A 20,846-nucleotide genomic window follows, 5' to 3' on the forward strand; every position below is an offset into this window, starting at 1 on the left:
TCCACAAGCAATGGCATGTTGAGAAAATACATAATTGCCTACCTAAGTTGATAATATTTTGAGCCCAGAAACTGGGATCACAGTGAAACTGGATGGTGTTGTTGGTCACTGGGGAAGCATCACACCTTGCACGAAGGAGGTGCCGTAACCGGTATGTAATCTAGAAGAAAGGAGACAGACAATGAAGCATCAATATCTATATCAGGAAAATAATAAATGCCCAGTAAAAACACAAACACATTCTCTGGGTGGGAGGTGTGAGGCAGTTAAGATGCCAACTGGAACACCTGAGTCCCACATGGGTGTGCCGGGATTCGATACCCAGCCATGGCTCCCCACTCAGGTTTCAGCTCACGCACGCCCTGTGAGGCAGCCATGACTCACAAAGTCACTTCCTGCTGCCCACATGGGAGACCTGGACGGCTGCTCAGTTCTGGCTTCAGCTCCATCCAGAGGTTGGTGTGGGCAGCTGAGTGTGAAGCAGTAGGTGGGAGTCTCTGCTTCTATCTCTATCACTAATTATTAATGTCTCTGGTGTGTATCCCAACACACAGTGAACATTCATATAGCTTATAAAAAACAGACATATGTCATTTTCTTTCCAAAGCAACAGTTCTGAGGTATGACTCAATTAGCTGTACCAATGAATCCAAAACTGAGAAGTATTGTAAAATAAAAGGTTAAAGCCAGTTCTGTAAATTAAAAAAAATTACATAGAAACATCAAATCAGATCTGTAAAATAACCATTTTTAAAAGATGGATTGATTTATATTATTAGAAAAGCTGAGTGACAGAGAGGGAGGGACAGACAAAAAGATTTTCCAAACCCTGGCTCACACCCCAAATAGCCGCCACAGTCAGGACTAGGCCACAGTCAAGCCAAGAAACGGGAACTCCACCCAGGTCTCCCACAGGGGTAGCAGGGGTTCAGGCGCTAGGCCACCTTCTTCTGCTTTCCCAGGTGTAACAGCAGGGAACACAATGAGAAGGGAAGCAGTGGAAACCAGAACCACTGCTCTGATACAGGATGCAGGAGTCCCATGGAGCAGCTGAACCCATGGCGCCACAATGCCAGCCCTACTATAAAACAAAATTTGAATATATCCTGCTCAGTTGTTCCAGCCCACGTGATACCATTACCCACGCAGGCTCTTGTGGAGGCCCCACACACTTTGGGTTCTGTGAAGCCTCCCACCTTCCCTCCCAGAGCCACAAGAACGAACCTGCCCCACAGAGCCCCTCTGAAGACAGACAAGTGTCCCTACCCACCATCCTCCTGCCCTAGAAGCAACTAAATGGCCCTATCCACCTTCGTACTGCCCCAGAAGCAGGCCCTGCCCACACACCATTTGCCCCAGGGGACAACCAGTAAACCAACCCTAGAGAGCTCCAGGAGGCCTGGGCACACTGAAAAGCAGCTCCTCTGACAGCCTCCCCTGACCTCAGAAAATAGCTGAGCCGTCTTTCCTGACTGGTTCGGCCGCTAAAGCTCCAGGAGAGAATGGACACCAATGGGAACCTGCTCTAAGACAGCTGCACCCCAGCTGCTGACAGGAGTCCACAAATCCTGTACCCCAGGCTACTGAGAAACCAAAGCCAAGGCAACATATCCAAATACCCTAGGACAGGTAACCAGAACAAAGGCTTTTACCCCAAGAGGCACCGCATAAAACTGATAGAAGGAACTGATCTGTCACACTCACAAACTCTAATGTGGGGACATAAAAAGTTTGTTAGCTTTTTATTACTACAGTGAAACACTTGAAGTAATCATAACTTTACAAAGAGAAAAGGTTCATTTAGCTCGCACTTTTGGAGGTTCAAGTCCAAGACTGGGCAGAACTACTGGTGAGGCCTATGATGAGAGTGGCAGACGGCAATGGCAGAGCACAGGCAGAGAAAGGATTCCAAGTGAGATGAGGAAGCAGAGCGGTTGGACAGAGCCCAGGCTCTCACGAGAACTCAAGAGTTCACGAGGGAATCAGGTTCTGAAGGCACGCCTCCAGTGACCTAAGGACCTCCCTCTAGGCCTCACTCTGTCACTTCCCAACATCACCTCCATGGGGACCAAGACTTTAACACAAGGGCCTTTGGGATATTCAACACCCAAAGAAGTATGCAAAACATAGCAATAAAAATAAAAAGCTGAGTTAACATTACGCCCCCAAAGTATATAGTAATCCTCTAGCAACAGACTACAAAGAAATAGAAATCAATGCACTGTTTGACAATTCAAAGAATGATTTTTAAAGAAAATTGATGAGGTACAAGATAATGCAAACAATTCAACAAAATTAGAAAGATGAATCCATGAAACAAGAAACTCAGCAGAGATGAAAATCATAAAAAAGAGCCAGTCAAAAATCGTGGCACTTAAAGAACTGAATAAATGAAATTAATAATACAGTTGACAGCCTCAACAGCATAATTAAGCAGACAGAAGAATTTAAGCTGCCAGCATCACATGTGGGCACTAGTTCAAGTCCCAGCTGCTCCTCTTCCAATCCAGCTCAGTGCTAATATGCCTGAGAGAGCAGTGGAAAATGGTCCAAGTGCTTGAGCCCTGCACACAAATGAGACACCCAGAAGAAGCTCCTGACTTGACTCCTAGCTTTGGTTGGGCCCACGTCTGACCACTGTGGCCACTGGCAGGTTGAACCAGTGGATGGAAGATATCTGTCTCTCTCTTTTGCTCTCTGTGACTCTGCCTTTCAAATAAAATAAATCTTAAAACTTTCTAAAGCTTGGGAAAGACATGGACCTCCAGATCCAAAAGATGAAAGAAAAAACACTCCTCCCTGAGGCATGTTATAGTGAAACCCTCAAAAATACAAGAAAACTACCATCATAAAAATACATAAAACGCCAAAACTCAACAGTAGAGCAGATACCCAAAAGATGAAGTCGAGACTCAAACACTATCAGCTACAGAAAACCAACAAGCCACTAGGAAGAACCAGAGGAAGAAAGGAACATAATGACTCCAGTATGTTTCTAGATATCAATAGCAACTCTGAATATAAATGAGTGAAATTCTTCAGTTAAAAAATATACTCTGGTTGAAATAAGAGAATGAGACCCAATGATACGCTCCCACAAGAAACTCACTTCACTAGTAGACACACATAGACTGCAAGCAAAGGGATGGAAAAGATATGTCACGCAAATGGAAACAAGAAACATGTAAGGGTAGTTATGTCAGATAAAATATAATTCAAAAAAGACCAAAAAAAGGTCAATATATAATAATAAAGGGATCAATTTACCAAAGGAAATAAGCAAAGTACATTTATTCTTCAAAGCTCATTTCACGATATTTATTTCTTATTTGTATTGCTTTGCACTGCTGCATGGGTGACTGTTTTTAGGTGTGGTGATATATGAACAGAAAAGACTATTTTAAGAACAATGCATATCCTAGTTTTCAGAAATGATGTTAAGTTTGCTCCTAGTTTAAGAACTTTTGTTATTTCTCAATCATAACTGTAAGAGATGTTCTGAAATATTCTACTTCACAGGTGCAACTGTTTTTGGTTCTAAAGTAAAATTCAATATATGTGGCCTTTTGCTGTAAAATTTAGCACTTTTTGTGGTAGGCCTCTGACTTATTATGAATTACATTTTGTGTATACTGTGGAGGGAAAAGCTCTCCAAGCGGCGGACGCTGTGGCTCACTAGGATAATCCTCCGCCTGCGGGGACGGCACCTGGGGTTCTAGTCACGGTCGGGGCGCCGGGTTCTGTCCCAGTTGCTCCTCTTCCAGTCCAGCTCTCTGCTGTGGCCCGGGAAGGCAGTGGAGGATGGGCCAAGTGCTTGGGCCCTGCACCCACATGGGAGACCAGGAGAAGCACCTGGCTCCTGGCTTTGGATTGGCGTAGCTCCGGCGGCCATTTGGGGGTGAACCAACGGAAGGAAGACTTTTCTCTGTCTCTCTAACTCTGCCTGACCAAAAAACAACTCTCCAAGCAAGGATAAAATATAAGCTCAGTGGTCATCCCATTGGCATGACTCATTTTAAATGCATTAAATTAAAAAATCCCCACATGGAGAAACATATTATGGTGACACAATTACTCTATCTCTTGTTTGTGCCCAAAAGCAAACTAGGATTATTGACTTATGCAAAAATATGCATGCATAAAAACAAAAGTAAATAGGAAGTCATAAATACCTCACAGGATAAATATTTGTTTGGTCTTTAATAAACTAAAGTAAAACAGGAACTTTTAAGAATGTTTACATTGGCCAGCTCGGAGGCCCACCTGGCTAATCCTCCGCCTGCAGGGCCAGCACCCGGGGTTCTAGTCTGGGTCGGAGCAACGGTTCTGTCCCGGTTGCTCCTCTTCCAGTCCAGCTCTCTGCTGTGGCCCGGGAAGGCAGTGGAGGATGGGCCAAGTGCTTGGGCCCTACAACCGCATGGGAGACCAGGAAGAAGCACCTGGCTCCTGGCTTCAGGCCATTCAGGGGGGTGAACCAATGGAAAAGGAAGACCTTTCTCTCTGTCTCTCTCTAACTCTGCCTGTCAAAAAAAAAAAAAACCAGGGATCACACTGTCAATAGTGAGGCTGTAGTTCAGCACATCTGAGACAGTTCTCTATGCCAAATGAGGTTAACATCCAGTACGCTCTCCTGTACCCAGCACCAACAAGCAGAATGCAGATTCTGAAGTCAGTCTGAGGTCATGGTGTCTACACTGCCTCTCTCTCACGGTGGGACTCTGGAACTCCGTGCCTTAGTTTCACCATTTGTGCAATAGACAGGTTAGAATTAGTGCCTGGCACACTAGAGATGACTGGTAAACGTTACCACCAGGATTACTGTTTGGGTTGAATTCAACTGCCATGAAAAGAGTAAACTTAAAACAAAACAGGAGTGATGCTGGAACATTAAAATTTACGTCCCACCAAAATCACAGCAGTCAAAAATATTTGTAAAACTTCAGTAGTTTTATCAATTAGAATAGAAATAGGTAAACATTAAGTACTAATGTACATTTCTGAATTTTAAACATTCCCATGACTATGGTTTCACAGGACATTTTTACAGTACGCTAAACACCATAATCTGTCTTACCAGTCGCTTGCTATACAGTAATGCTGTACTGCTGCCACTGGAAACTGCCCATTTAGAAAAATGCATGACGTGTTCCAACTGTTTGGAAAGTCCAGCCACCTCCTGTTGCTGTTGCATAAGTTTCATACGATGGTCCTTTGCAAGGCTCTGAAAACAAGAAAGTAATTTTAACATCAGTTTCTGCATATTGCATTATTTAGATGTATTTGATTTCAAATAAACAAATCAGAATAATCACCATCTCTGAGCAGTCAACTGAAACAAAAAGAAACAAAGCATGAGTTGCTTATAATAAGTATATGCTAGGGGCTGGCGCTGTTGCATGGTGGGTTAACCCACGACCTGCAGTGCATGCATCCCATGTGGTCGCCAGTTCAAGTACCAGATGCTCTACATCCAATCCAGCTCTCTGCTATGGCCTGGGAAAGTAGAAGACAGAACAAGGATGGACTCCTGCATCCACGTGAGAATCCTGCAGGAAGCTCCTGCAGCCATTTTGGGAGTGAACCAGTAGATGTAGTAGATGTAGTAGATGTAGTAAGACCTCTCTCTCTGCCTCTGACTCTCTGAAAATGCCTTTTACTTTTAAAGATGTATTCATTTGAAAGTCAGAGTTACACTGAGAGAGAAGGAGAGGCAGAGAGACAGACAGAAGTATTACATCTGCTGGTTAACTCTCCAATTGGTCACAATGGCCAGAACTGTGCCGATCCAGAGCCCAGGAGCTTCTTCTGGGTCTCCCACATCTGTGCAGGGGCCCACGGACTTAGACCATCTTCTACTGTGTTCCCAGACCATAGCAGAGAGTTGGATCGAAGTGGAGCAGCCGGGACTCAAACAGGTGCCCTTATGCGATGCCAGCACTGCAGTTGACGGCTTTACCTACTCCACCACAGCGCTGGCCCCAATAAATAAATCTTTCAAGAGAAAATAAAAAGTGTATGTTGAATCCAATATTCACAAAGAGATGTATCAATGAATAATCCAGTGAAGCTTCCAGATCACATGATTTACTCAATCTTGAGATGCCTTCACCTTTTAGGGATTCTAGTTCCACCTGCAACTAGTTTTGGTCTACAGTCATGTCCTGTGCAGATAACACTTTCCATTTGTACATGGTTTTTTTTTAATGCAGATTATTTCTGTTTATTAAGAATTATCATGAGAACCATAGACATAGTGAAAAACTGTACCAGAGCACTAAGGAAACATAGAAAAAAAGCAGAAGATAGAATAATCAGAGGTGGTGAAAATGATGGGTTAAGGGATCCTATCCATACTCTGGTTTCTCTTCAGATCCTATAAATCTTTCGCCTTTCACTAAAGGATCCCATCCAAAAACCTCATCCATGGCCTGCCAAGAGAAAAGGGAAAGTATAAGGCCCTCTACTGTGTCAGACAAATTAAAAATTTCAAAACGATAAGATGAACTCAGATTCTCAATAAAATGTGAAACCAGATCCTGGCCCTAGTCAGTTCCAAACCTGGAAAATACACACGTACTACAGTGAATTCGCTAACCTCAGAAGCAAGTCTGTATCTGAGGGACTGTTATCAGTCACTGTCTTCATCATGTCAAAGTTCAGAGAGATGACAATTTACCTGTTATTTCTGAATCTAAAAACCACATGTAATGGGAATAGAAATACTGTTGACTTCTGGGGAGTATACAAACTGAGAATCAGAAGCCCTAGAGTTTTGGTTTTCCTCTGGTAACTATTTGGGCCAATTTCCCTTGAGTCTTAGCCAATAAAATTATCTATATTTGTCTTAAAGGAGGGCTCTGAAACAGGAGAATGGGTTTGAGGATTAGAGCCTTATTTCAAAGGTGCTGAGAAAATAATCAAAGTTGATATTTTAAATACGGATGGCCAGGTTCATTCTTTGAGTAGTAAGGGTCTAGGCATTATTTTCTTTGTTCTTGTTTAAAAGTTCTTCAAGCGTTTCTGATACCCAATCAAGTCTGGAAACAAAACCACAGTAATCTATGCATTCTCAATCTCTGGGAAAGCAGATCATAAAGTTCTATTTGATTTTAAGCACAGCTTTGAAAATTTTTCAAATTCTGCTTAAATGGGGCCTTTTTGAAAAAAAAGAAAAAAAAAGCTCAGTATCTTGAATAAGTGTTACTATAAATGGAATGTGATTTTTTCTGCTCAGAATACTTCCTCACTACATAACTACTTGTATCCAAAAGCACAAAAATATTTCAACCTTTGTTTCCTGCATGGTTGACAAACCATGGGAATAAACAAACTTCCCCAGGAAGGAGAACCTCTCTGATAGAGGCCTTCTAACTTGGCCAACAATGAAACAGAGTTTGAAATACATCATTTCCACGAGTCTCATTCTTCCTCATATCTCCAAATACTGGAGTTCTTCTCTTTTTATTCTAAACTACTTGTTCTTCAAGAATTCTCTCTACATCTGTAAAACTGAACAACATATGATTGGAACTGTGTGGTAAAAATCCCTGTAAGTTGTTACATCTTATTATTTGAAGTCAAACACTGACTTTGGATGTTGCCCTTCCTGAGTTTAAAAAAGCTGATGGGGGCTGGCGCTGTAGCATAGTGGGTAAAGATGCTGACTGCAGTGCCGGCATCCCATAAGGGCACTGGTTTGAGTCCCAGCTGCTCCACTTCTGATCCAGCTCTCTGCTATGGCTTGGGAAAGCAGTGGAAGATGGCCCAAGTCCTTAGGCCCCTACACCCACGTGGGAGACCCAGAAGTAGCTCCTGGCTCCTGGTGTTGGATGGGCCCAGCTCCAACCACTGCGGCCACTTGGAAAGCGAATCAGCGGATGGAAGACTTCTCTTTCTGTCTCTCTGTAACTCTAACCTTCAAATAAATAAATAAATCTTAAAAGAAAAAATGCTGATGAAAACAGTAATATTTTTCTTACCTGAAGTAATCAACAACCATACTGAGTGTCTTGAACAGCTCCGAGGGCTTCTTTCACATAATTAAGACAAGGGCAGGAGCCACATTCTATTGCCTGATTTCTAACAAGGCTGAAAGAATAGTCGTGCATTACCTAACGACTGGCTGAATTCTGAGAAAGTCTGTGTGAGGAGACTTTGTTGTGAGAACACAGGACCTTCTGACAGCACACCAAGATGGCCGTGATGCCATTACATGAAACCTTACAGCTCAGTCATCACGGAAACCTCGCAGGGTGGGTGACTGTATATCTGAGAACTAAACAGAACTGTGTATCTTTCCAGAAAAGTCTGCTCCAATATATCCTTTGTGATGCAAACTCTTCATTTCAAGAAAGCTCTGAAATGACTCATCTCTTCAACATTCACAAACCTCCTAAGCAAGGCGCTACGCTGATTGTATGAGCGTAAACATCCCTGGGATGTTAGACACTCACAAACTGTTGGCTACAGTCTAGAACGTGGCAAAGAAAACTTGTGAGTAGAGAAGGAACAAGGCCACGGAAGAGCCACTCTGCTGGCCACGCGGCCCGGGGTGGCAGTGACCCACCTCCAGCTGATGCAGTAGCGCTTTCCCTTTCTTGTTGATTTCTACCATCAGTGTAAATATGGCAACCTTGATGTCCTGTTCCACTTGCTTCTGGTTTTGATTCACTTCGATGATTCTGCAAATTAAATTAATTGGGGGTGAAACATCTACAATTTAAGGCAATTTTTATTTCCCATACTTAAAATTGATGCTTTAATGTCTAAATTAGACCAACATGTTTTCAGCTCTTAAAAAGCTCCTAAGAATCCTCCAGTTTAAAAGGACATTTTGAAGATCACAAATAAAATTCTTCTGAATTAAGTATTCATATAATTCAATCTTACATTCAAAATATATAAAATTGGAAAAAAGCCTATTAAAATAATATAGCTTGAAAGACACCCAGTAAAATAAAAGGAGTAAGAGAGAAGGGGAGACTACAAAAAGGACTTGAAAAAGATAAACCATGATTCTAAACAAGTTCTGTTGTATTTACACAAATGTGTGAATGTGACTCATGACCAAACAGTATTCGCTATACCTGACTAAAAGGCAAAAAGACAGTAGTACTTTGCTACTTAATACATTTATCTTGAAATAACTCAAAAAAGCTCCATCGTCCCTGCTGTTTCTCCATAGTTATTCTCCAAAACTTATGACAAAAAGTACAAATATTATCCTGTTGAAAATTCTTCAGCATAATTTTCTGACAAGATTAATGCTTTGACAATATTACTATCAGATCAAGAAAACCAGCCGGACCCCAGAAGTAATCTATTTCCAAAAACTCATTCAAATCTTCACAGTGGGAGAATGGGATAAGGGACAAACAATGACAGGCTTGCAAATGCATACAAATGAATTAATAGCAAAGTTGGGAAATTTAATCCTTTAACAGTCAGGTAGGTTATAAGAGGATATAAACAATTACTACCTACTAAGGAAGATTCTCTAATTTCCATCACAATTCAGAAACCAATTGTTTCTCAACAACAATGTTATTGTTTTGTGAAAACAGCACAAATTACAAAAACTGAAAAATAACAAATTGGAGAACTCATCCTAGCTAAGATTTAATACAAAAATTTACAATGATCATGAAAGTAGAATACTGGCAAAAAGCACACACAAAGTACAAGTATCCACAAATAAATCCACACTTAAACAGTCAATGGTTAATTCCTTCTATTTTTTTTTTAAACAGAAGCATCAAGGTAATTCAATTGAAACAGTATAATTGTTGCAACAAATGGTATTGGGAAAAACAGACATCAATATGTAAAAAAAGCTGAACCTTGACCAAGAGCTCATACCCTAAATACAATAAAAGGCCAAATAGCCATCTGTAAATGTCATTACACAAGGTTATTTTACTTAAAGCTTAATAGTTAGCAATGGACATTTTTACCATTTAACAATGAATACTTTTGCCAATAGATATTATCTCTTTCAATTAACATTCATTATAAAATTTCAATTACTGAATCAAAAATGTTATATCCCACCAATTATTCTATTTGGCAAAATATACTCTACTGAATAGAATATGGTAAAGGAAAAAGTATTTGATTAACAATAGCTATTATGTGAAAAATAAAGGTTAGAAAAATGAGAACTGATAAAGGAAGAGTAAGAGAAACTTGAAGACATACAATACAATGCAGAATAATGACTAGACTGATATCCCAACACTAGAACAACAAGAAAGGGTTATCTTCCATTTTAAGAATCTCTTTTGGGGCCAGCACTGTGGCGCAGTGGATAAAGCTGCCGTCTGAGCAGCAAGCATCCCACACTGGCACCAGTTCAAGTCCCAGCTGCTCTACTTCCGATCCAGCTCCCTGCTAATGTGGCTGGGAAAGCTGCAGAAGAAGGTCTGAGTCTTTGGGCCCCTGCACCCATGTGGGAGACCCTGAAGAAGCTCCTGATACCCGGCTTCAGATGGCCCAACTGTGAACTTTGTGGCTATATGGGGGGAAGCCAGTGGATGGAAGATCTCTCTCTCTCTTTCTCTGCCTCCCTGTAACTCTGACTTTCAAATACATAAATCTTAGAAAAAAAATAAAAATAAAAAAGGAATTAGCAGGGGAAGAAGTCAAGTGCTCCACTCCTCACTATGTCTCAGAATGAATTATGAAGACTGATCTTGGACAAGATGAACCTCAGCTAACACGGTTTTCCTGGCAACTGAAACCCCTGCAAAGCTGCTTTTGTGTGGGCTCTTCCCTAGACAAAGTCAGGCTTTTGTATGCAAAGCAACCAAAGAAAGAGGACGGAATGAAATGTGCCCCCAAGTGGTTTTTACAATGTGGATTATGCCACATTCCTGCTTTGCTACCCAATCACAGAATTCTCATCAGACAAGGAATTTAAAGTGAACAGCTCAACAATCCCTGACTCCTGGTGTCTCTCTGCAATTAGAAGATCATCACAGCTCAGGCACTGTAAATTTCAGCAAACCATATAGTATCAATTAGCTATATATTTGTTAAAATAGTGTTTAATACTGGCAAAAATGGCTTTAAGATCATGGGGTTTCCTTAAAATTAGACAAGACCAGATAATCATAAATTATCAGTACGAACCAGTTAAATGAGCTATTACTAATGGTAGCTTATCATCAATTTTTATGGTTGAAAAAATTCTTCCCAACTCAAAGTTTCTAGAAAAGTCTTTTCAACCATATATTATTAGTCATCTCATAGCTTAGCACTTCACAGTCAGTTAAAAATAATTCTACTCTAAAAGTAAATACACTTGACACATATGAAAATATAGTAGTAGGCATAAAAATTTACCTGTTTTGGATCTGATTTCCTGTAAATTTTATATATTTTGTCTTTTCCATCAGTTTGGTGATTAATGTGTCTATTATCACTTTCTGGTTCTGAAAAGCTTCTTCTATAAATTGGTATCTGAAGAAATAATAAGCAAATTACTTAAATATTTGTATAAAATAAAAGTAGAGAAATGATTTTTGAAAAGATACAAAAACAACATCAAAATTTTTTAAATACCAAATATAACCCTCAAGGCAGGCTTTCCAAACTTCCTCACAAATTATTCCTCAAACAAAAAGTCAATTTAACAGATGTAGTAACTATTTTTAACATTTTTTACATCATTTTAACAGACGTATTAACTATTTTTCGTTTTGTAACCGTGAACATTTACTGTAAACATACATTTTAAAGATCATTTGTAGGCCGGCGCCGCGGCTCACTAGGCTAATCCTCCGCCTGGCGGCGCTGGCACCCCGGGTTCTAGTCCCGGTCGGGGCGCCGGATTCTGTCCCGGTTGCCCCTCTTCCAGGCCAGCCCTCTGCTGTGGCCAGGGAGTGCAGTGGAGGATGGCCCAGGTGCTTGGGCCCTGCACCCCATGGGAGACCAGGAAAAGCACCTGGCTCCTGGCTCCTGCCATCGGATCAGCGCGGTGCGCCGGCCGCAGCGCGCCGGCCGCGGCGGCCATTGGAGGGTGAACCAACGGCAAAGGAAGACCTTTCTCTCTGTCTCTCTCTCTCACTGTCCACTCTGCCTGTCAAAAAAAAATAAAAAAAAAATAAAAAAAAATAAAAAAAAAAGATCATTTGTAGTTACTTTAGAAAGGTCTTGAACATATGCCTTCAGGATAAATGGAGAAAGAAAAAGCCAAACTCTTGATGTCATGCCTTGTTTGGTAAAGGTTTAAAAATATGATTACAACAAACAGCACTCTAAAAAAGGTGAAGACCCACTTGGGATGCCCCATCCCACCCAGGAGTGTCTGGGTTCAGCTGTCTGCTTTGCTCCCAGTGTACTCTGGGAAGCAGCAGATGGTGGTCCATGAACTTGGTTCCCTGCCAAGTGAACAGTTTAACAACCCCAGTCTCCTGCTGGGGAGACTTGGATGAGTGGGTATTTGGAGGAGTAAAAAAAAACTCAGAGATTGCTGTCTGTCTGATTTTCAAATAAAATAAATTTACATAAAATTTTAAGTTTGGGGCTTTCATGGCACAGCAGGTTAAGCCACCACCTGCAATGCCAGTCCCAGTTGCTCTACATCCGATTCCCTGCTAATGTGCCAGAGAAAGCATTGGAAGATGGACCAAGTGCTTGGTCCCCCGTAAGCCATGTGGGAGACCTCTGGCATTCCACTGAGGTCCTGCTTCGGCGAGACTCAGCTCCAGCCACTGTGGTCCTTCGGGAGTGAAAAGATCTCCCATCTGCTGGTGCAGTCTCCAGCGTCCCCAACAGCTGGGAAGGGACCAGGCTGAAGCCTGGGTTTCCCAGGTGTATGGCAAGGACCCCAAGTCATCACCTGATGCCTGCAAAGTGAAAATTAGCAGGAATCTGGAGTCAAAAATGGAGTGGATATGTGAACCCAGGCACTCCATATGGTGTGCTGATTCCTCAACTGGTGATGTTATTGCTGTGCAAAACACTCAACCTTGTCTAAGTGCAATTTAATGAGTAAGTATTGTAAGTACGGTTACACTCAGAACAGGGACACACAGTTAAGAATTTCATTGGGTTTTCTTTGTATATAATCAAGTCATCTATACAATAACACTTTAAATTTTAGGTTTTAAAATCTCAAATATGGGTCATAAGTATACATTTATTTAAAATTTTGTTTGAGAGGCAGAGACATAAACAAAGGAAGTTACCATCTGCTGTTACATTCCCCAGTGCCTGCAATAGCCACAGCTGGCTTGAGGCTAAAGCCAAGAACTCAGGGGAGGTCTCCTAGGGGAGTAGCAGGAACCCAGTTTCTTGGGCCACCTCTCTCCAGATTCCGCACAGGCAGGAACGTGGAGTCAGAAGCATGCACGAGGAATCAAACCTGGTTACTCTTGAGATGTGGGATACAGGCACTAAACACTAATGCCTACATTTTTTACTGTTTCTTCCAAAAACAAACAAACAAACAAACAAACAAAAAATTTCTTTATTTGAAAGGCAGAGAGAGAGAGATCTTCTATGTGGCTTCATCTGTGTCTCTCACATGGACTTGGGCCATCTTCCACTGTTTTTCCAGGCCACTAACAGGGAGCTGATTAGGCAGCCGAGCAACCAGAATGGAAACTGACGCCCATATTGGGTGCTGGTGGTGCTTAACCTGGTATGCCACAACACAAGCTCCCTTCTTCTGCCTCTACTGAGATGGTTGTATCAATTTTCCGTTATTCTTTTAATATAATATTAATGACATTTAACATCAACGACTTTGATTATTTTATGCCTAAGGCCACCCTGGTTGTGGTTAGTTTTCCAAAAGTGGTAATATTAATGTGTTTAAGTTTCTTATTTCTTAGAAATTATACATTGAATTCACGGATGAACTCAGCCTGTAATTTTCCATATCTATTATTCCCTCTCAGTTTCTGGTGTCTGGGTTATGCTGGAGTCATAAGACAGGCTGGAGATAATTCATTCTACTATTCTCCAGACATGTTTGTATAATTTATGTAAACTATTTTATGGATTCATTAGTGAAGTCATTTGGGTCTACAGTTTTTCTATTTGTGGTATACAAATTGCACATACTTCATATACACAGATTTACAAACACAGTGCTCCTCCCCCACCTCCCGCCCACACTCCCACCCTTCCTCCTCCTCCTCTCCTATTCTTACTCTTAATGTTTACAAAAATCTATTTTCAGTTTTGCGGCTTTCTTTGTGGGAAAGTTTTAAATTATGGATTTACATTTTAAAACTATTAGTTTCAATAAAAGTTTATTTTCTAAAGTGTCATCATTTTATGTAAAAATTTTCAAAGAACTGACAGCTTTCATTTTTATCTTAACTACAGAGTGCATAGTGATGCCCAGCGTTGGCTACGGCTACGTGGGCTTGCTCTCTCTCCCTGAACCCTTCACAAAGCGATCTGCTCCTTCCCCTGCGCCGTTTCTGGCTCTGACTGAAATGCATTTGTCTTTACTACATCCCATTTTTAAGCCCACTTTGGATTTGATTTGCTGCCTTTCCTAACTTGAGATCAATGTTTACTGTTAACTTTTTATCCTTATTATCTAAATATTTAAAGATATAAATTTCCCTCTCTTCATAGTCTTAGCTATAAATCTTAAGGTCTGATTAATATATGGTATTTTTGATATCCTTCAAGTCAAAATAACTTGAAATATCCACAGGAATTTCTTGGACCATTTAATTAACTGCTTAACTGTGAACTAACCACAAAGTTAAATTTGAAAGAGTACAGATTTCACATACATCTTTTATACATATTAATTGGTTTTCAAATTCACCATTATTATCATAGGCCTCTAACCAACTTAGTAGTTTCGTGTACATTTTCTACTAACAAGAATGGTCTCCTATATTGTAACAGTGGCTATTAAAATCAAGAAAACTGAGATTGATTAAATCTGGTCATCTACAGACAATATTCCAATTACATCATCTGTCTCACTGTCTTCTATGTAATTTTCCCCCGTAGTCTAGGAGACAGCCCAAGATCACACATCAGTACATTTAGTTTTTTATGAATTTCATACCTTCATTTCTAAATATATGGTATTTTTCTCATATTTTCTAGATCAATTACACTGTTATTATACAAGTTATTAAACTGAATTTCAATCATTTGGTCAGCATGTGGTTAAACACCTTGGGGCTGTAAAGAATGGGTCCGCTCAGGCAGTGTTCCAGTAGTTCTATAAGACCCAATACTATTTCTGTTATTTAAATCTCAGTGACATATCTATATTGATTTTTAGCCTACTTATTTTGTCAATTACTGGGTAATGTTGAAATTTTCAACTTTAGGGACCAGCGTTTTGGCCTACAGGGTGAATCTGCCACCTGCAGCAATGACATCCCATATGGGCGCTGGTTCGAGTCCTGGTTGCTCCACTTTCAATTCAGCTCTCTGATAACAGCCTGGGAAAAGCAGCGGAAGATGGCCCAAGTGCTCAGGTCCCTGCCACCTATGTGGGAGTATGGACTAGATGTTTTCCAATAGTATTTGAAAATTCTCACCGATTAGATTTGTCTGGAAAGACTGCTTGATTCCCTAGTTTCCTTCTTTGGTGTACATTTGCATCCAATCTAAATCGTCTCTTTCTTGCTCATCTCTTCTACTTCCCACCCTACTGTTTGCCACACTTCATTCTGAATATTTCTTTGATCATATTCATTTTCATTTCCTGATATATCAAGTCTGCTTTTAAACCTTTTACTGAGATACTTTCACTTATATACATTCCACTTCATTTTGTTTTATAGCATTCATTCTCCATCGAAATGTTCTTCAACATCTTTAATATGGTAAGATGCACTTCGTGACTTTAACACTACTTGTTTCATTCGTATCATCTATTCTCCTAACATATCTGGTTATTTCTAGTTGTGCTGACTACAGATTCACAAAATTCACTGTTGAATAAATGCAGTCTAGGATGGTTCCTTTCTCAAGGGAGAATTTACATTTGATCTACCAGGTACCCTGGGGCACCTGAAACATGATTCCACTTTAATCTAACCTCAGGCGACTTCAGGCCTTGTAACTACTTACTAGGCAATTCACTCTGAATATAATAATGTAGACTTTCAGGGTCCCAACTTAAGATTAGGTGAATCTTTCCTTCTTAAAATCCTTGAGCTCTAATCCCTGACTTCTCAGCCCCGAGAGCTTAACAGAGTATTCCTTGAGTAACCAGCGCTGTGGCATAGTGGGTAAAGCTGCCACTTGCAGCTCCAGCATCCCACATGGATGCTGGTTTGAGTCCCAGCTGCTCCACTTCTGATCCAGCTCTCTGCTAAGGCCTGGGAAAGCAGTGGAAGATGGCCCAGGTGCTTGGGCCCCTGCACCCATGTGGGAGGCTCAGAAGAAGCTCCTGGCTGCTGGCTTCAGACTGGCGCAGCTCCAGCAATTGAGGTCATCTGGGGAGTGAACCCATGGAACCCAGTGAACCCACGCCTCTCTCTCTCTCTCTCTCTCTCTCTCTCTCTCTCTCTGTAAAATCTGCCTTTCAAGTAAATAAATCTTTAGAAAAAAAAAAGTCTTCCTATTCTCTTGACAAGTCTCTAGGCAGGCGAAGTATCATTTTCTAACCCCACTCTTGGCCCAACAATTGTTAACTATATTAGCTCTAAAATCTCATGTAGATGTTTTCTATATTTTGTCCAGGTTTTCTAGATGTCCTTACTGGTAATGCTTGACTCAAATTATCTAATCTGCCACTATTCAAAGACTCGACCATTCTAAGCAACGGTGTTCATCAGTTTACATGAATCTTACTGTTAAAATAAGTGATTGTTAACTGAAATGCCTAGGAAGTCACATTTAAAAATAAATGTAAAATCTTCTCATTTTACAACGATGGCAACTAATTCCAGGTATTTTAGACTAGATTTTGGGCCAGCGGTTCTCTGGAGACATTTCTGAGTTGTAACAACTCAGGGAGGGGAGGGACAGTGCTACTGGCATCTAGTTGGTAGAGGTCAAAGATAATGCTAACCACCGTAAAAGGCACTGAACAGTGCTCTACAACACAAAGAACTCGCTAGCCCCAGCTCTATTTCACGAGTCGAGAAGCTCTGGTGTAGGCCAAGTTAAGATGACGCAGACTGCCCTCTGGCTGGAGTGGCAACGAGCCTCCACTCCTCCCATGCTGTGTACATAGGAAAGACGCTGTACCTATGCTCTTTATGTTCTAACAGCTGGCAGTCCCGACATGTCAGCTTGTCACATGTCTCACAGTAAAGCTTCAACTGCTCCTTTTTATGAAAAGGACAAAACACTGGCCGCTGACTGGTCACACCAACTGCCTCTGTAGAAACAATGGGAGGCAAAGAGAAAAACATTAACACAACAGAAAAATAAATATTAGATCGCCCACTGGAATTCAATATCACTGATACAAAAGAACTACCCATGGTTTATTTCTACACCATAACTACCACTAGATGTCAGATATGAAAAAAGTAAGTATTTGAAGAAAAGGTAAGTAAACTTTTCACTTTCCAATTCAGGAAGAAATGAAAGGGCCAATATGTGATTAGAAAGACGTTTTATGGAATAACAAGTCTTACAAAAATATACTTTATAAGTGAATATGAACCACTTGGATGTTTTCTAAATCCCAAATATGGAAGGAGTTTATTTCTGATTTAAAATGTATCAAAGGAATAATAAATATTTCATTATCCTACTTTCCAAAAATCCTAACAGAATACTCATTAACAAAGAAATAATCATAATGTTTTACTATTACACTAGTTTCCCATGTGATTTCACAACTTTTGTAATACGAAGATAAAACTAGGAAATGCTTATATTACTATGTTAAGTGGAACAAACCAGAATACAAATAAATGTAATGACTGATTAAACATCAAACATCTATTAACTCACTAATAATTAAAACAAAACCCAACCGCTTCAGAAATAATCCCATTTCCAGAGAAAACTTATTAACAACCTAGTGTCTTCCTCTGGATGCCTGTTATGTGTACAACTACATTTAGTACAAGAAAACGCTAAAAAAGTTCATGGAAAAATGGAATTAAGATAAAAGTTATTTTGGTACAAAACAGTTTGAAATCCATGTCTAGTTTCTCGTAACATTCATTTCCATAATTTTTAAAAAGTATTTATTGATTTTGATTTATTTGAAAGAGCAACAGAGCAAGGAGAGGAGAGGATGAAAGAGGGAAAAATCTTCCATCTCCTGGTTCACTAACCGAATGCCATGCTGGGAAACAGCTGGGGATGGGCCAGGCCAAAAGCACATGGGTGGCGGGGACCCAGGGCGTGCAAAACTGGGAGCTCTTTCAGGAGCCACGTAAGACTTGAACCCAGACACTTTAATATGGGATGCATGTACCCCAAGCGGTGGTTTAGCAGTCCCACCACAATGCCCATCTTAAACTTCAATTCAATTATTTAAAACATTTTTTTATTTATTGGAGAGGCAGAGAGACAAAGAGCAAGACACAGCACATCCTTTCACTGGTCGCTCCCCAAAGCCTGTCCTGTCACAGCCAGGGCTGGGCTCAGACTACAGGGGGGGATATACAATTCATGTCTCCCAAATTACATAAACTAACACTACTGTCTCCCAGGATCTACCTTGCCAGGAAGCTGCAGTCAGGAACTAGAACCAGCAATAAAACCCAGATACTCTGATGTGGGAATGCAGGTATCTTAACTGCTAGGCCAAATACCCACTACTCATTCCATAAACTTCAAAAAAATTGTTTTTAGGGTTTATCTGAAAGCCACAGGGGAAGACAGAAATCTCCTACCCACTGACGTAATCCTTAAATGCCCACAGAAACAGGGGCTGCACAAAGTCAGGAGCTGGGAACACAGCCCAGGTCTTCCACATGGGTAGGCAGGGACTCAAGTCATTATTGGCTGTTTCCTCCAGTGCACTTTAACTGGAAGCTGGAAGGGGTGGAGCCAGGACTCAACACAGGCACCCTGCTGAGGGGTGCAGGTACCCTAACTGCTGCATCAAATGCCTGCCTCTCCTCCCAGAAGCTTTTTGGAGACCCTCCATAGGCTTGACCAAAATAAACTTATCTTTTAATTCCATTCACAGTAACTTTTTGAAGTATCCTCATATAGAACAGGACTTTATTTAATAAAATAAAAATGGGGCCGGCGCCGCGGCTCACTAGGCTAATCCTCCGCCTAGAGGCGCCGGCACACCGGGTTCTAGTCCCGGTCGGGGCGCCGGATTCTGTCCCGGTTGCCCCTCTTCCAGGCCAGCTCTCTGCTGTGGCCCGGGAGTGCAGTGGAGGATGGCCCAGGTGCTTGGGCCCTGCACCCCATGGGAGACCAGGAAAAGCACCTGGCTCCTGGCTCCTGCCTTCGGATCAGCGCGGTGCGCCGGCCGCAGCGCACCGGCCGCGGCGGCCATTGGAGGGTGAACCAACGGCAAAGGAAGACCTTTCTCTCTGTCTCTCTCTCTCACTGTCCACTCTGCCTGTCAAAAAAAATAAATAAATAAAATAAAATAAAATAAAAATGGCACTACACATACTGTCTTAAAAATGCTTTTCTCACATATTTTAGAAACCTTTATGGGATAGTAAACATATTCACCTTATTTTTATTTGTTATCTGTATAATATTCCATCAAATGGATGCACCAGTAGATGTTTGGAAGTTTCTCAATTTAACACTGTGTAATAATACTGAAATGAACATGAAACTTATGATTTAAATATTTCCATGAGACAATTCCTAGTGATAGAAGTTTTGGCTCAAAGGGCAATTTATACAGAAACATTAAATGGTCCTCTAAAAATGGTACCAATTTTTACTTCTACCTATTAACAGGGTATTTAATATTAAATCTTTCTCATTTTCTTAAGCACAAAGAGAGCCTACACTAATAATAGAGATCAAACACCTTTTCAGAGTCATCAACTATTTGTATTTCTTTTAAAGAAATATCTGCAGGGCCAGCACTGGGGTGTGACTGGTAGAGCTGCCACCTGCAGTTCTAGTATTCCTTATGGGCACTGGTTCAAGTCCTGGCTGCTCCACGTCTGATCCAGCTCCATGCTAATGCGCCTGGGAAAGCAGCAGAGGATGGCCCAAATCACTGGGCCCCTTCACCCAAGTGCAAGACCCAGAAGAAGCTCGTGCTCCCTGGCTAAGGCCTGGCCCAGCCCTGGCATGGCCATTTCAGCGATTTCCAGTGTAACCAGCAAGAGATGAAATCTGTTAAAGCATCTGCTACTGATCTCTACCATTTTTCTGCCCAGTTCTGTTACTGACTTGAATGCATATTTGACACACTGTCTGCCAAAAATTAGGAAAATTTTAGGAATTCTTTGCCTACTTTGACTTTGGCTTATTGTATTTTTTTCCCCTAAAAAGACATTTTATGGCTTTAGTTTTGAGAACTGTTTCTAGAAAAGTTACACAAATATATTTTTCCTCATTGGTGTATTTTTGTAGGTTTTTACTTCAAATTTTTAATTCACATAAAATTTACTTCCGTGTAGTAGTCACAATCCTTACAAAAATCCTAATTGTGTACCAGCAAGGAGAATGCGTTAACAGGCTCACATTTTCTGATCATAATAAAATGGTAAAGTAGAAAACTGTAAAGTAGAAAACAAAACAAACCAAAGCACTTATTCTTTAAAAGAATTTTTGGGGCCATAATAATCAGACTGGTGAGCAACTTGACTGTATACTGTCTACACATCTGCCAAAGCAGAAAACAGGCAAACACACACAAAATCTCATAAATCTCAACTACTTGGTAACCGTAAATGCAGAATCAAGCTTTAAACCCTTATAATTCAAAGAAAGAAAAAAAAGGCATTCTGCTC

At 40.9% G+C, this 20,846-nt stretch overlaps 1 protein-coding gene across 6 annotated transcripts in view; it reads right to left on the bottom strand.

Moving 5' to 3' along the window:
• Positions 1 to 20,846, bottom strand: part of TRIM24 (tripartite motif containing 24) — a 107,683-nt gene that overhangs the window by 35,218 nt on the left and 51,619 nt on the right. For all 6 annotated transcript variants that reach the window (XR_016231849.1, XR_016231848.1, XM_051835648.3 and 3 more), the window contains exons 4-8: positions 17,188 to 17,320; positions 11,344 to 11,460; positions 8,567 to 8,681; positions 5,075 to 5,221; positions 43 to 160 (exon numbers count right to left, since the gene is read on the bottom strand). Coding sequence is in view for 4 of the 6 variants with exons in the window: in XM_051835648.3 (XP_051691608.3) it covers positions 43 to 160; positions 5,075 to 5,221; positions 8,567 to 8,681; positions 11,344 to 11,460; positions 17,188 to 17,320 (630 nt within the window). In the remaining 2 variants the exon portion in view is untranslated. The remainder of the gene's footprint in view (positions 1 to 42; positions 161 to 5,074; positions 5,222 to 8,566; positions 8,682 to 11,343; positions 11,461 to 17,187; positions 17,321 to 20,846) is intronic.

Source organism: Oryctolagus cuniculus, chromosome 3, assembly GCF_051225735.1.
Source record: "Oryctolagus cuniculus isolate XC-2025 breed Fujian yellow rabbit chromosome 3, ASM5122573v1, whole genome shotgun sequence".
Taxonomy (NCBI): Eukaryota; Metazoa; Chordata; class Mammalia; order Lagomorpha; family Leporidae; genus Oryctolagus; species Oryctolagus cuniculus.